Genomic DNA, 15,006 nt, shown 5'->3' with positions numbered 1-15,006 from the left:
CATTATAAAATCTTCATGTGTAACAAAGCGTAATTAAGCAGATAAGTTGCTCAAAAAAAAAGTAGATATTTTTTTTTTTTAAGATTTCTCTGCTGAAAATATAATAAATGAAAAGCTAAGTAATCAAAGAGTGACACAGCACAAGACCTTATATGAGTTGGGGACTGTAAGCAAAGCATTCGACCTTTCAATCTTGCCCAAAATTTCCAATCCAGACAAGCACTTCCCCAACCTAACCACTGCATACCAAATTCTCTTGCTGCGAAATAAGTGACTCCTCATCGCCATTGGAAACTCGAGTGAGCTTGGCTCGCCCCATAGAATTATGAGTTTCCCAAAATAGTTAGCTAACCTAACTGTCGAGGAGTAGCGTATAGCAGGGTTTATATACAGCTCTTCCAAACCCAGAACCCTTTTCCATATTATTTTATCTCAGTCATACCACTTCAACTTCTGCAAATCAAAGCTAAACTTCACATCTTCTATAACGCACCAAGGTCCAATCTTATGTTCTGGACTAGAACCATGCAACTCTGGACTTATTACGTTCCATGTTCCTTCTTTGGGATCATAAACATACCTCGTATTCTCACTTCTAACGTATAGCTTTCCTCCATAAAGATTAGCTTTAGCATTATTAGGGCTAGGCAAAGGCGTCCAGGTCTGAGTCTTGAGGTCGAAAACCTCAACCCAGTTCATGGGTTCTTTCGTTCCTCCAGTTACAAATATCTTCCCCTCTATAAAAGCAGCCGCGGCGAATTTCCTTGCCACCGTCATATCAGGAGCATGGGTCCGACAGTCAAGCACACGAACGGCTGAGGATGGCCGTTTGTTAATGGTTCCCCCAAGTTGGTAGATCTCGAAACAGACAGCTACAGTGGTTGGTGACTTTGGAGTAGTAGATGAAGAAGGTGGTATCGGTGATAAACTAGATTCATCACCGAGCCAGCCGCTCGTGTTGATCAGGGTTTGATCAAGAGTGTACCAGCTATCATAAGCGGGTGAACTTTTGCATAGGTAGAGGCACGGTTCTATGTTTCCCCTTTGCGAGCGGAGCGTGTAGAGGTGTGGAGAAAAGATGAGAGAGTGGAAGTTCTTGGATAGTAAGGAGAGAGAACGGTAGTGAGATCTGGAGATGCGAGAAAAACAGTTTAGCAATATATCATCGGGAAGTGATGAAAACGACGTTGGAGGAGGGTTCTTCATCTCTCCTCCTCCTCCTCTTTTCTGCGGCGGCTTGCTTGCCTTCTCCTAGTTAAATTGTATTTGTAAAAGCCCTTTATCAAAAAAAAAAAATTGTATTTGTAGACATAAAAGTCTAAAATATATCCATAATTTTATTTTTGATATAAATATATCATAAGATTTACTAATTATTAATTTGTTCTCAGAATGGACACTAGTTTTTTCAATTAATTTTCCTTCTATGTTTTTTATTTTGTAAGAAAAATATATTTGCATGAGTAGAAATCCATGAATCCATGATGTGTGGTAGTCTTGTTTTGGTGAAAATAATTAATGCATGCTATCATATCATTTTTTTGTATTTACAGTAGAATGAAAACTATATAGACTGTGGTTTCTCAAACTTATAAAATACAAAATCCTCCTATTAACTTGATCGATGTTTATTTCTCAATCTAATAAAAAACAAAATTAATCTTCCTATAAATTTGATGTTTATATATGCCTAATAAATTTGTTGTATGTTTTTAAGTTAACTTTTTGTAGTCAGGATTATATATATAGATTATTAATTATATTAAGATAAACTATTATCAGTTTTCTTATAACGTATTCAACTAATTAGCATCCAATCCATACATTACCAACCACTGTAGTTAGTAGTTTCTAGCTAGGTCTCGTAAATATATCCAAAATTGTATTTGTAGACATATACAAAAGTTTAGAACACATTCATAATTTTATTTTTGATAATTTACTAAATTTTATTTTGTTCTCGAATGGACAATATTTTTTTCAATTAAAAAGAAAAAGTTTCGTTTTATGTTTGAATTTTGTACTTGGTAGTTTTGTTTTGTGAAAATAGTGGTATCATATCATTTGCCTTATTTTTTGTATTTGTGTAGTAGAATGAAAATTATAGACTGTGGTTTCTCAAACTAATAAAATACAAAATCCTCCTATAAGCTTGACATTTATTTTTCAAACTAATAAAATTAAAATGAAACAGAAAACTTCCTAAAGTTTGATGTTTGTATATGCCAAACAATTTTTTTGTCTGTTTTTAAGTTAACTTTTTGTACTCGGTTTCATTATATTATTATCAATCATTTGAGATAAACTATTATCAGTTTTCTTATAACGTATAGTAAAACTTTATAAACTAATCATGTTGGAAACATAGTATTTTATTAATTTATAGAGTTATTAATTTATAAAATTTTATTTTTAGATTTTCTATTTAAGATATATATTTTAATCTAAAATATTGTTTTTTAATCCAGAGTATATACATTAATTAATTTTTGAAGTTAGACATTTTTATTGGTTTTATCATATTATTTGGTATATAAATATGTTTCGTAGGATACATATATGATTTTAGATATAATTTACTAAATCTCATCAAAATATATTTAATCAAAATAAATATGATTATAGTGTGAATATAAAACAAACAAAATGGTTGGTGTATACATATAAATTATTAATTTATAATATTAAGAAAACCTTATGCTTACATGGAACTTTATAAAAAAATGTTTTCATAGAATTTTATAAAGACATATTGTTTTAATATTTATCAATTTGTATTATATTTGGATCGGTCCAATTTGAGACTGATTTTTTTTATCAATTTATAATTTATATTAATTTAACGAACATTCCTACTGTATTTAGCTATTTAATTAGTTAGAAACCGGCTACAGAAAGTTAACTTACAAAAAAACTTATTATTCGAGATAAACTATATTTTTTTATCCAGTGTTAAAAGAAAAAAAATGCAAGGGACACCAAAGTAGAAAATGAAGAGGAAGAAGAATAATACTACAACAAGTCACACCTCCAGATCTCACTACGTACCGTTCTCTCTCTCATATTTTCTCTAGAGCTCTACACATTTTCGGTCGTTTTCTTGGAAGAAGAGGAAGAGGAAGAGGAAGGAGAATGGCTCTGTTTCTGTGAAGAATCATGGGTCGAGGAAGATGAGAACTCAGTGAAGAAGACCATAGATCCATCGTTTTCAACTAAAGCTTGTATCGATCTCGGAAAAGGTGGCGGATTCACTTCCAAAACACCTTCAAGAATCTGAACAACTTGACTCATCGCTGGTCTATGACCCTCCTCGTCCTGTATGCACCAGCACGCCACTTTACAAGCTCTCTTCAGCTCCTCTATATCCACTTCCCCCTCTAGTCTCGGATCAAGAAGCGACCGGATGTCTCCATCTTCGGTGAGTACCACCGTCGCAGCCAAACACGGAAAGAATCTGACTCTCTCTGACGACTGCTCAGTGTTTCTTCTCCCCGAAACAAGCTCGAACAGCATCATTCCGTAGCTGTAAACATCGGCTTTGGCTGTTATGGCAACTCCCGAGATCCATTCTGGTGCAAGATAGCCTCTCGTCCCTCTCATCGTCGTCAAAACCCTGCTGAAATCTCGTCCCACGAGCTTAGCCAAACCGAAATCACCAACTTTGGGACCGAACTCTGAATCTAACAAGATGTTTTCCGGTTTGATGTCGCAGTGAATGATGCAGTCTCTGCATTCGTCATGCAAGTAAGCTAATCCTCTAGCCGTCCCTAACGCGATTTGGTACCTCAGTTTCCAACCGAGGACGGTCTTCTTCTCCTCCGCAGTTTGATTGGTGAAGAGATGAGAGTCCAAAGAACCGTTACTCATGTAATCATACACCAGCAGTTTCTTGTTCCCTTCGGAGCAAAACCCACGAAGCCTCACTAGGTTCACGTGTTGGATAGTTCCTATTGTTACTACTTCCGTCCTGAACTGCTTCTCTCCTTGGCTTATACCTTCAAGCCTCTTCACCGCGATGTCACTAGAATCCTCCTGTAAACCTCCTTTGAACACCGAACCGAAACCGCCTCCTCCTAGCTTCTCCGAGAAGTTCTTTGTCGCGTTCTGTAGTTCTCTATAGCTAAACACTGCCAACGTACTACCATCACTCTTCGTTACTTGTCTCCTACGGTACCTCAAAATTAAGCTTACCACCACCAATATAACGAGAGCTATCACCCCTAACGACCCTAGAACCGCGCCGCCAACTATCACCGCTTTGTTGCTCTTACCGGAAGAGGAGGAACCAGCGCTAGGCATGTCGGAAGCAGAGAGTCTAAGATAAAACGTATTATTATTCCCCTCGCTGTTATCTTCTTCGAGTTGCCGAAGATTCAAGACATCTTTACTCCACACCAAGCATCGGTTCGAGCTTTCGACATGCGCATAAGCCTCACAGGAACAGTTCCTTAAACAATCCGACCGGCAAACAGTGAGATTCTTTGTCCCCGATACCTCCTCTGACTTGTCGGGTAATTTCACGTTGGGAAGAGGCAGAAACTGGATAACGTCATCACCACGAGAGCATTGTAGCTCAGTCTTTCTCACGCACCCTGCAGAGTAATCCTGCAAGTCCCAATCTCTCTGCGACTTGGGCCTAAGCCCATGAGGGCATCGGCAGAAAGGCTGAGACTCGTCGTTGCAAATCCCAAAGGAGCCACAGTAAGCGTAGACTTTGCATTGCTGCCGAGGCTGAGACCAGAACAGGTTCCACAGCTTGACGTTGTCTAGCCAGCTCAACTGCTTGATCTGTCCCGACAGGTCCAAAGTCAACCGCGAGACGTTTGCGTGGTTGTAGACGGTGTAAGTGAAGTATGACTCCGTCGCGTCGGAGAAGAAGCTGAAGTTGTAGATGTAGTTGCGTCTCATCTCCGGGACCAGGTCGAAGATCTTGCTCTGACCGTTCCACGCGCCGCTCGTCCAGTACTGAGTCGTCCCGTTCCAGAGGATTTTGTAGGCTGTGGACTCGTCTAGCTCCAGAGAGAACAGACCTGGCGATGGGTCTTCGACGTTTTTCCACGACGTGAGTCGCTGGCTCTTCTTGGTTCGTTTGTCGAACCGGATCTTGACTCCCGGAAGCCACGTGTCGCCAGGGTGATCGAAGCTTTGCCATAGAGCGGAGTTGGAGTACTCGTCTGTGAGAACGAGGTTGCCGTCGTCGAGTAGAACCGCTTTGAGAGGAGAGGAGGAAGAGGTGAGACCGGTGGACCAGAGGAGAGTCTCGCCTTCGAGGAGGACTAGGTTTCCGTTGGAGATTTTGAGGACTGAAGTGTTCTTGTCGGAGACTGGTTTGTCTCGGTTAGCAACCCATACGACTGTTTGTTGAGAGAGTTGGTGGTACCACATGCCTATGTAGAAGTTTGAAGAAGTAGTACCCGGTGCGAAGAAGCCCATTTCGAAAGTTCCGCCGGAGGATACGAGTGTCTGGTCGCAGGAGAGAGTGAAGTTGGCGGAGATGGTATCAACGGCGGAAGAGACATGGATGGAGAGAGGGAAGAAAAAGAAGAAGGAAGAGAGGGTGAAAAAGAAGGAAACCATGGGAAAAGCTTAAGAGGAAATAGAGAGAGAGGAGATCATATGAGAAAAAAAATATGAAAGAGTCTCTGATATTTAAAGAAGCAAAAGTCTTTTGACCAAAGAAAAAGAAGAAGCTAAAAGTCTTTTTTTAAGTCTATATGACTTCTGACTCATCGTGAGGTTTGGTTTGTCAAATGGCAGAATGGTTTTGTGTGTTTCAAACAAGTTGAGAAATATGGTGGGGGATCTACTGTGAGTCTGCTGCTCTTGGCCTCGTCAACATTCAATCATTAGTCATGTCTGTGGTCATGTGAAGTGGTTTTTGTGCGGTATGTTGTTTACTGGGGGGGGGGGGGGGGAGTACAAATTAAATAGTGAAACAAGTTAAGAAATATGGTGGTGGAAGCGACTGTGTGAGTATGCTCTTGACGTCGTCAACTTTCAAAATGGAAGTGTCAATCATTAGTCGTGTAAAATACGTTTTCTTGTGAATGTTAATGGGATTTTGATAAGTTGCATTTAGACCGAACTAACACTAATTATATGACTGAAGTCTGAGGATTAGGCAGCTTTGATCACTGGCTGACGCTACAGCCATGAACTGTTTTGTGGGAATGGACTATCTTCACCATCAGCATTTATAACAAAACATTATTTTTTTCGTATTATCTGTATCAATCTATGAATAATCATATTCTTATGACATGAATTTCTCTCCCCTTTCACAGCTAAGCCACCAAAAGGAAATACTTACAACTAATGATTGGGCAATACACACTTTGATACAGTTTCATCTGCTTCTTGTCTTTGATTTCACGACTAAGATAAAATTTCCAACTTGTTTTATCCAAAGATTTCAAAGAACCGAGTAACAAAAAAAAACGAGATATACTTCATGCAAACATAAAAGGATCACTAACACTGTTCTTGATGAACCATACATAGCCTTTGTTGGAAACACTAAAACAAAGGTTATTGTGAATAGATGGATGCGTCGAGATGCAAAAAGGACATTCAGTCACAATCTCTCCGTTAAACAGCACCAACATGGTGATGATGGTGGTGATGGTGATGCCTGTGACTGCAATATTCCTTGGCATAACTCCTGCAACAACTTTTACCAATGTGACGCTTCTCTCTTTCCTTGCACTTATTATATCCACAAGCAGCCTCTGGAGTCTTTACTTTGCAACAAATCTCTATCTTCTTCTTCACTTGCAACTCAGATAACATCGGACTTGTGCAGCAGCTGCTTTGGCTAAGAAGTTTCACTATCTCTCTCTCTTTCCCCACCAAACTAGTAGACCCTTCTTCCTTCAAACCTGTTCCACAGCATCCTGAGGCTAGAGTTATTTCCCCGGTTTCACAGCAATCAGACTTGCATTGTCCTTCCTTGTTTATCTGCAAGCCTTTCTCAAGATCAAGTTTCTCTTTCCCTCCCCCTTCTGTGGTTTCACAACAAGCCAACTTGAGATCACAACTTACACCAGCTTCATCAATGCCCAGACATGCCTTCTCATGGCAGCTCTCCTCCTTGTTCTCGCAGCATCCTGGGGAGAAATCCAGACTCTCTGTCTCTTCCTCCGAAGCCAGAGTTATCTCCTCGGTTTGTTTTCTTTCGTCACCGCAGCAACCAGACTTGCATTGTATTTCGTTCTTTTCCTCAAGATCAGATTGCACTCCCACTGTGTCTCCACAACAAACCAACTTTGATTCACCAGTTTCAATGTCTAGACATGTCTTCTCATGGCAGATTTGTTTCACTGCCTCGTTTTTCCTGCAGCTTCCTGAGTTGCAGTCCACTTCGTATGCAGCTTCGGAAGTTTCCCTAGCCTTCTCTTTAGTTCCACAGCAGCTTGATTTGCAGGTTTCACCAGCCAGACCTTTCTCCAAATCAATTAGCTCTTGGCCAAGAATCTGCATCTCAACATTTTTCTCCTTCTCCTCACAACAGCTCTTTGCCACTGTTTCCTTCAGCTTCTCTTTCTTCTTATCACAACAACCTGAACCACCTTTTATTTTCAGGTCTTTGTTTACATGGTTAGACATATCTGGTATCTTGCTTTTCTCACCGCAACAGCTCTCTTTCACAAGCATCTTTACTACATCATTATCTTGCTGCTGCCTATCACCACAACAGCCAGAGTGTCTATGTTCAGAACTTGATTTACTATTTGGCTTCACCTTCTCTTGCTTTTTCCTATCACCACAACAACCAGAGTGCCTATGTTCAGAACTGGATTTACTATTTGGCTTCACCTTCTCTTGCTTTTTCTTATCACCACAACATCCTGTGTTGCATTGACCACTCTTTGTTAACAAACCTGCTTCTAAGTCCAGCTCTTCCTCTGCATCCCCTTCAAGTTTCTTACCATTCAACACAGTTGTGGAAGCCCTGTAACACTTTTTGTTCTTGGTTTTGTCCTTCTCTCGCAGCAACAGCATGCTGTTGAGAATCACTAGCAGACAAGTCCCAACATCAGCCAGCACCGCAGCCCAAATCAAAGGATGACCAGCAAATGCCAAGATCAGTATTCCCACTTTCAAACTGATTGATATGAACAAGTTTTCGAAGACTTTGCGGCGAGCTCTTCTGGCTAACCTTATGGCCTGTGGTATCCTTCTGATATCATTAGACATCAAAATGATATGACCAGTCTGTGTTGCAAGAGCAGAGCCAGATATCCCCATGGAGATACCAACATCAGCTGTGGCTAAAGCTGGTGCATCATTCACACCGTCTCCTACCATTGCTGTTGGTCCTTCTTTCTTAAACTCTAGTATGATTTTGGATTTGTCTTCTGGTAGAAGCTCTCCATGCACAACATCCATAGCATTTCCCAACTGTTTCCATTATAAATAAATAAATAAAACATATCAAGATTTATATATAATAACCAAACTCTTTGTTAATATTATTAGTCTCTCTCACCTGTTCTTGAGCATGCATTGCTGCATCTTGATTATCTCCCGTTAGCATGGCGGTTTTGATTCCAAGGTCTTTCAGTTCCTTCATTGCTTGAGCTACACCTGATCTACATGCATCAGAGAGATTGAAAACTCCAGCTAGTCTTTCACCTACATAGATGTATCCAACAGTCTTTCCTCCTTTTGTATCCACCTCAATCTCTGGAACTGACAACAAAGAACCATTCAATTCAAAACATTACATTAGCCAAAGTTTGAAGCATGTACCTGTTGAACACCTAGCTCGCGAACCAATCCTTTTGTTCCCAATGTAGATATCGTTCCCATCAATCTTCCCATAGATTCCTTCACCTGGAAAGTTCTGGTAACCCTCAACTTCTTCAGTCCTAGGCTCAACATTTACAGATTTAGCATATTCCACTATCGTTGCTGCCATTGGATGGCTTGATTTGCTTTCAACACTTGATACCCTGAAACATTGAATAAACATAAACTCTCAGTCATGAGTTATCTCATCAAACAGAGCACAAGTTTGTTTTGTACCAGTAAAGCAAGTTGTGTAGGCTTATATCTCTAGAGAGTGATCTGAACTCAATGACAATGAACTCTCCTCTTGTAATAGTCCCGGTTTTGTCGAATGCAGTGATCTTTATCTTTGAGAGAGTGTCGAGATAATCAGCACTTTTGATTAGAAGCCCTGAAGTAGCCGCTTTTGTAAGCGCACAGAAAGTAGCAACTGGTGTAGAGAGGATAAGACCACATGGACAAGCACTGACTAAAACAACTAGTGCTAAGTGGAACCAAGGGTTGAGGTTGTGTACTTTCATTACAGCCGGGATAATCGCAAAGCCAGATGATACTAAGATGATTGCTGGAAAGAAAAACAAGAATTACAAGAATCAAGAACTGAAAAAAAAAACAAGTTCTGGTTATGTCTTCTTACCTGGAGTATAGAACTTAGAACATTTGTCTATTAGTCTTTGAGATTTTGTTTTACTGCTCTGAGCCTCTTCCACCAGCTTAGCCATCTTTGCAACCACACAATCACTGGCTAAAGAAGTAGTTTTCACACTTATATAACCTGCAAAAACACATTGGAGAGAGAAATATCAAAAGAGAGAAAGATACAAAGAAAACACTAAAGCTTGGAGATCCCTTAGAGTACCATTTAGATTGATGGTTCCAGCCCAAACCGTGGAATCTCTCTGTTTAGGAACAGGATATGCTTCTCCGGTTAAGGTTTTCTCGTCTACTTCACAGTTCCCATCCACCACAATACCATCAATAGGTATGGTTTCTCCTGCTTTTACTGCTACAATGGTGTTAACCTTAACCTCATCTACTTCAACTTCTTCCCCAGTCTCTGCTATTATTGCCTTTTGTGGAGCTAAGCTCATCAAAGACTGCATTACCGCGGTTGCCTGAGATTCAAATGTTGATAAATCATTATTTCAGCTTTCTCTTGTCCATTACAATTTCAACTTCAGATCACAATAGATGAGTATTACTAGTGTTAACAAACCTTGTAGCTAGCTCTTGTTTCAAGCCATTCGGCTATGGTGAATAAGAACACAACTGCTGCAGCCTCCATGTAGTCTTGCATTGCAAGTGTTGCTGCCACTGTTTTGATGAATTTGGATGATCACTTTATTAGCTAGTATAGAAGGTTGACAATAAGTCTATTTACATTTTTCCAAGCGAGCAAAAAATTAAGATTGCACAGAGATTTTAATTACAAACTTGGTTTATACGGTATGTTTTTCTTTGTTAACCGAATTTCCAACATAAAAGCAAACTTTATAATCAGTCAATTGGCTATGTCAAATTAATTTCTTCGCTTTTGATGATCTTTTTCCTCAATTATTTGCTTCTCACGAGTTTAAATTAAAAGTTGCTTTTTTTCCATTTTGAGTCGTAGAAGATAAGCCAATCAAAACCCACACGTAAAAGCCATTTCTTGAAAAATTATAAAAATGAATAATTAACAGAACGACAATCAACTCAATCCTTTACTTTTGTAGAAAATAAACCAAAAGTAACTCATTTTTCACGAAGGAAAAAAGAAGAAGAAAACGGTAAACCGATCACTAAACAATTTGCCTAGATAGTTTAAAATAAATTCGTATGTTATGTCGATTAAATAAAAGTTTTAAACCACATTTTTGACATATATATATTTTTAGTTTTCCATTTATTTTTAAAAAAATGAAAATATGCAATTAATTTTGCCAAAAAAAAATCTTTTGAAAACCATCTTTTACATTTTTGTTACATCTAAAAAAAGTTTTTAGTTAAAATTGTAAAATTTTATTTTCATGTATGTATAAAGACAACGTATATATCTATTATTTTTTGTCACCATGCAAACGTGTATATATCCTATTGAATCAGCAAATAACTTTCGGATTGTACTTTGTGACCGAAAATGTATATTTTGTAAAGAGAAATGAGAAAGGAGTATCGTTTTTCTCCATATTTACAAGTTCTTTAATTTCTGCATTATCGTTCCTAGTTCCTACTGTTTATGATATTTTCACTTCGCCTATACCCAAAAAAATATCTTGATATTTTATGTATCCTATTACTATACAACAAAAAAGTTATCAAATTTGCTACATTTCTAATATTGAAGTTCTATAAAGTAAAGTTAGGCATGTATTTGTACATGTTTTGATATTTGATATTTCCCATATGTATCATACTAATTAAAGTATTAAGGAAAAATAAAGGAAAAACTTTTCTAAAAGGTTGCGTGAAGTGCTAGGTTCGTAGGAAAGCAGTAATACATAAGCTTTTTTAAAGCACCATAATGGGTCAATGCAGAGTCAGAGTGTAAGAGACAAATTTTGAGAAAATTATAGGTCTATTATAGATTTATAGGGCCTTAATACTTTTAGTATGACCAGAATTTGCTAAGTTCTTTTCTTAAAAAAAAATACACTACATTACTACATATCTTGACTATACGGTACAACATATATATTATTCATTAATCATAAAAATGAAAAGTGGTATTACCGGTTATAATGACTAGGATGTTGATGTCGACCCTACACGCTAATGTAGAAGCCACGGCTTTTGCAAGAATCGGATAAATACCAGCGGCGACGGCTGCGACAGCTAGCCAACCGAGAGGCAGGTATACAAACTTTAAAAAGGAAAGAAGGAGGAGTATGCCGGAAGCCAACGCGAAAGGGCTTGGCCATTTATTCTTGAAGTTGGTTTTCCCGTCCACTTTCACGTTTGCTTCTAACTTAGCTTGGTTCAAGGCCTTAGCTGCACCAAAGTTTGTATTTAGAACAAAATCAGTAAACAACCAATATGTGAGAAAAATTAAGTGCGTATAGTATTTGATTTGCTTTAGCAAAAGCAAAAAAAAACAGTGTGAGAAAATTGTTTAAGAAATTAAAAATTTTGGTAACAAACTATTTTTATGTCTAACATGAAATATTGTTTTCTGTCAAATGAAAATTAATTAAAAAGCATAGTTATGTAACGAGTATGATCCACTAGACCACTACCAATAACTAAAATATTCTAGTCGTTGGCAAATATGTTTTTGGAAAAACATATCTGCTTATGATGTCAGTTAGATATATTATTTACAACATACACGTGACATGTGGTACGTATTTTTGAATTATAAGTAATATACACACAAAAGCTCCGCACAAAATTGTAAAATTTACAATTTTATTTTAAATACCGTCTGAAAATTAGTATTGCATGAACGAAATTCACGTGTTAAAAGAAGATGAAAGATTAGTCAAAAAACAGATGAACGAAAATTCACAATTGCTGCTTAATAAAAATTTAAACAGAAAATCAATAGTTTTCAGTAACGGTTTATTCTTTAATTTTTTTAATTGTTCGAAAAAGAAAACTTTTGATTCCTTTTGCCATTTAGATTTGAACCTAGACTAACCCTATTAAAAGATCACAAGCTTCTCCACTTAAATGATTACGAATGACATTTTAAAATTTTGAATTGTTATTTGATTATGTTCAGGTTTTATAAACTGATTTATAAATTTTGATTGTTAAACTTTCTTATTTAGTGAAAATTACTAAAACAATATTTAAATTTTATTAATAAAATTTTAAACTGTTATTTAAATATAATAGCGTATACAATTTTGATAAGAAATTTATAGTAAATATCTACAAAGAAAACTTTAAAAAAAAATCGATTACATGAAAAGAGGTTTTTGAGGAAAAACCCAAATAATCGGGGTTTTAATTTATCATCAGAACTGGTAAAACTTTCCGAAAAATCTGAATTTCCTATTTTTAAGGATAATCAGTTTTCCTAGAATCTTTAATTGAATTGGTAAAAGCTTCCAAAACGTTTAAGATCGAATTTTAGCAAAAAAAATAAAACGTTATTTTCAAAGGTAAATAATATTTTATGGTAGAATTGTTGAATTTCATTAGAAGCGACTTGTTGGATCACATAAAAGATAGTAGTGACCAAAAAGTGGCGTTTGCATATCAAACCACTCACGCAAACCTAACTTTAGAAACAGAAAATGAAGTGATTTATTTCGTGTAAAGTGATTACTTTATGCTTTTTAATAACGTTTTTGTTGTAACAAAAAAATAATATAAGAGTAAATAAAATGATTATTTTATGCTTTACCAATTTGGAACGGAGAGATGAGGAGGCTGTCATGGACAACGATCACGGTTCTCGACGGGACAATCACGGAATACTCCTTAACGCCCTCGAGAGACTTCAGAATATTCTCGATCAGAGGAACCTCCGATGTACAGCAGATTCCCAAGACATCGAAGTAACTCTTCTGCCACTTCTTCTTTGTCCTTTTCTCTTCTTCTTTGTTCTTGTCCTCGTTCTGTAACTCCATTTCTGTTTCAAAAAATTGTTTATGGTTTTACGAATCTTCAAAACCAAATTATAAACAAAAGGACAAATCACATCGCAAAAAGATTATTTAAGGCTACTTTTTACTCTTTTTGAGGAGGAGAAAAAGAAGAAAGCAAAAAGCTTTAAGCAAGGATGCGTAAAAAAAAAATGCATGTAAGGTATTGTGTTTTTCTTATTAAAACTGTTTACTTTCGTTAAAAGAAGGGGAATGAAAAATTAAAACCCAGATCATGCAAAAAAAATACTCATCACTATCTCGTTGTTTAATTCAAATTACGAAAAATTATCAATTAAGAGGAGTAAGAAGAATCAGATCTGTTAGAGATCACTTGTCATGAACTAGAAATGTGATGAATCAAGAAGAGAACGAATATACCGCAGAACAGAGCTAATAGCAAAAGAGACGAGGGCGAGAGGAAAGACCGGACCGGTTCCTGAGATTTGATTTGAGAAGTTCTAGAATGATACTTGCTAATATATATAGGCAGATAGGTAAGAATACTAGATGAAATGTGTTTGGTTTGTTTTCTTTAACAGGTTTTTAAAATTATTGGTTATTTCTACTAAAATATAGTCTTTGACAATGATTTTTTTAATGAATTTATTTTACTAAGAAACAATAGATCGGTTTGGATTTAGTGATTTAGGATCGTAAATGCATTGTTTTCAAGTGGTAGTAGTTGTTGGTGTTTTTTAAAAAATTAAAAAAAATGTTGTAAATCTTTTCAAAACTTTTCAATTCACTATTTTTAAAGTGGTTTAGTTGTGGAATCACTATGACCTAATATTTCTAAACTTCATCTAAAAATAAAATATTAAATTAAGATATTATAAATATATATATATATATATACATTTTATATTTTCTAATTTATATTCATTAACCAATACCAAAAATTATATTAAGATAAATTTAAACAAAAGTATTCTCTATACATTTTAAACCACTCATATATACACATTAAATATACCAAAAATAATTATTTTAAAATCTTATATTAATTTTATAAAGATTTTTATTACAATTATCATTTAATCAGGATTAAAAAAAATAATAATAAATTTAATATTATTATTAATTATATTAGTGAAATTTTAATATAATAATATGATTTTTGAATATTTTATAATTTTATAATATGTTAACATTGCTTAGTTATTATTAAATTGCATCTATTAGTCAATTAATCATAATATTTGTAAACGCATTAATTTCTAAATGTTGTGCCTACTAGTTATACAATTTGTATACCAACACTTGAAGTCTTAATTACTCACATCTATAAATTTTTATATCCTAATCCGCTATCACTGTGTTAAACTTGTCATATACCATTACACTGATATACTTCTACTAGTTCATAATAAATATCACTTTAGATTTATGTACACATATTAAAATATTATTAAATTTTGCGTATTTTTATATAAAAATATCATTAACTATACACATACTCATATTTCAACCAATAGAAAAATAAATTAAAAAATAAATCAATAAATTCTCCATTAAAATTCTAAAACGATTCTTATTTTACAACGATAATTTTTTTTACAACGACATTTAAAATGAAACGGATAGAGTATATTGCTTTTTAGGGTAGTTATCAATTCCAAATTTTATAATTTGTTTTCTA

The 15,006-nt window shown here is 35.7% G+C and overlaps 3 protein-coding genes across 4 annotated transcripts; all 3 read right to left on the bottom strand.

Annotated features, from left to right (window-relative positions):
• Window positions 1-46: 46 nt before the first annotated feature.
• On the bottom strand, window positions 47-1,282 carry LOC108859781 (putative F-box/kelch-repeat protein At4g35120). The gene is made up of 2 exons (XM_018633689.2): window positions 581-1,282; window positions 47-453 (listed from the first exon to the last, which is right to left on the bottom strand). The coding sequence occupies exons 1-2, from the start codon at window positions 1,204-1,206 to the stop codon at window positions 447-449; spliced, it is 633 nt and encodes a 210-aa protein (XP_018489191.1). The 5' UTR covers window positions 1,207-1,282; the 3' UTR covers window positions 47-446.
• A 1,621-nt stretch (window positions 1,283-2,903) lies between these two features.
• Window positions 2,904-5,791, bottom strand: LOC108857498 (G-type lectin S-receptor-like serine/threonine-protein kinase At2g19130). The gene has a single exon (XM_018631488.2). The coding sequence runs from the start codon at window positions 5,575-5,577 to the stop codon at window positions 3,079-3,081; it is 2,499 nt and encodes an 832-aa protein (XP_018486990.1). The 5' UTR covers window positions 5,578-5,791; the 3' UTR covers window positions 2,904-3,078.
• Window positions 5,792-6,376: 585 nt separating this feature from the next.
• On the bottom strand, window positions 6,377-13,904 carry LOC108862579 (cadmium/zinc-transporting ATPase HMA3). 2 transcript variants are annotated; one of them, XM_018636751.2, is made up of 10 exons: window positions 13,746-13,904; window positions 13,124-13,351; window positions 11,503-11,760; window positions 10,007-10,104; window positions 9,650-9,905; window positions 9,428-9,565; window positions 9,028-9,355; window positions 8,752-8,954; window positions 8,489-8,691; window positions 6,377-8,400 (listed from the first exon to the last, which is right to left on the bottom strand). In XM_018636751.2, exons 2-10 carry the CDS (start codon window positions 13,347-13,349, stop codon window positions 6,589-6,591), a joined length of 3,522 nt encoding a protein of 1,173 aa, XP_018492253.1. In that variant the 5' UTR covers window positions 13,350-13,351; window positions 13,746-13,904; the 3' UTR covers window positions 6,377-6,588. The 2 variants fall into 2 exon arrangements, with proteins under 2 accessions (XP_018492253.1, XP_018492254.1); XM_018636752.2 differs by lacking the exon at window positions 13,746-13,904 and having other exon boundaries at window positions 13,124-13,734.
• Window positions 13,905-15,006: the final 1,102 nt, after the last annotated feature.

This window comes from Raphanus sativus, chromosome 5 (genome assembly GCF_000801105.2).
Source record: "Raphanus sativus cultivar WK10039 chromosome 5, ASM80110v3, whole genome shotgun sequence".
Classification (NCBI taxonomy): Eukaryota; Viridiplantae; Streptophyta; class Magnoliopsida; order Brassicales; family Brassicaceae; genus Raphanus; species Raphanus sativus.
The sequence above is the reverse complement of the archived record's forward strand: the minus strand, read 5'-3'. Positions and strand labels throughout refer to the sequence as shown.

Coding starts and splice junctions, on each gene's coding strand:
- LOC108859781 (XM_018633689.2), bottom strand. CDS start 1,206: ATGAAGAACCCTCCTCCAACGTCGTTTTCATCACTTCCCGATGATATA.
- LOC108857498 (XM_018631488.2), bottom strand. CDS start 5,577: ATGGTTTCCTTCTTTTTCACCCTCTCTTCCTTCTTCTTTTTCTTCCCT.
- LOC108862579 (XM_018636751.2), bottom strand. CDS start 13,349: ATGGAGTTACAGAACGAGGACAAGAACAAAGAAGAAGAGAAAAGGACA. Junction 9,356..9,427: donor TTCTAAGTTCTATACTCCAG/GTAAGAAGACAT, acceptor TTTTCTTTCCAG/CAATCATCTTAGTATCATCT. Junction 8,692..8,751: donor GCGAGCTAGGTGTTCAACAG/GTACATGCTTCA, acceptor CTTTGTTGTCAG/TTCCAGAGATTGAGGTGGAT.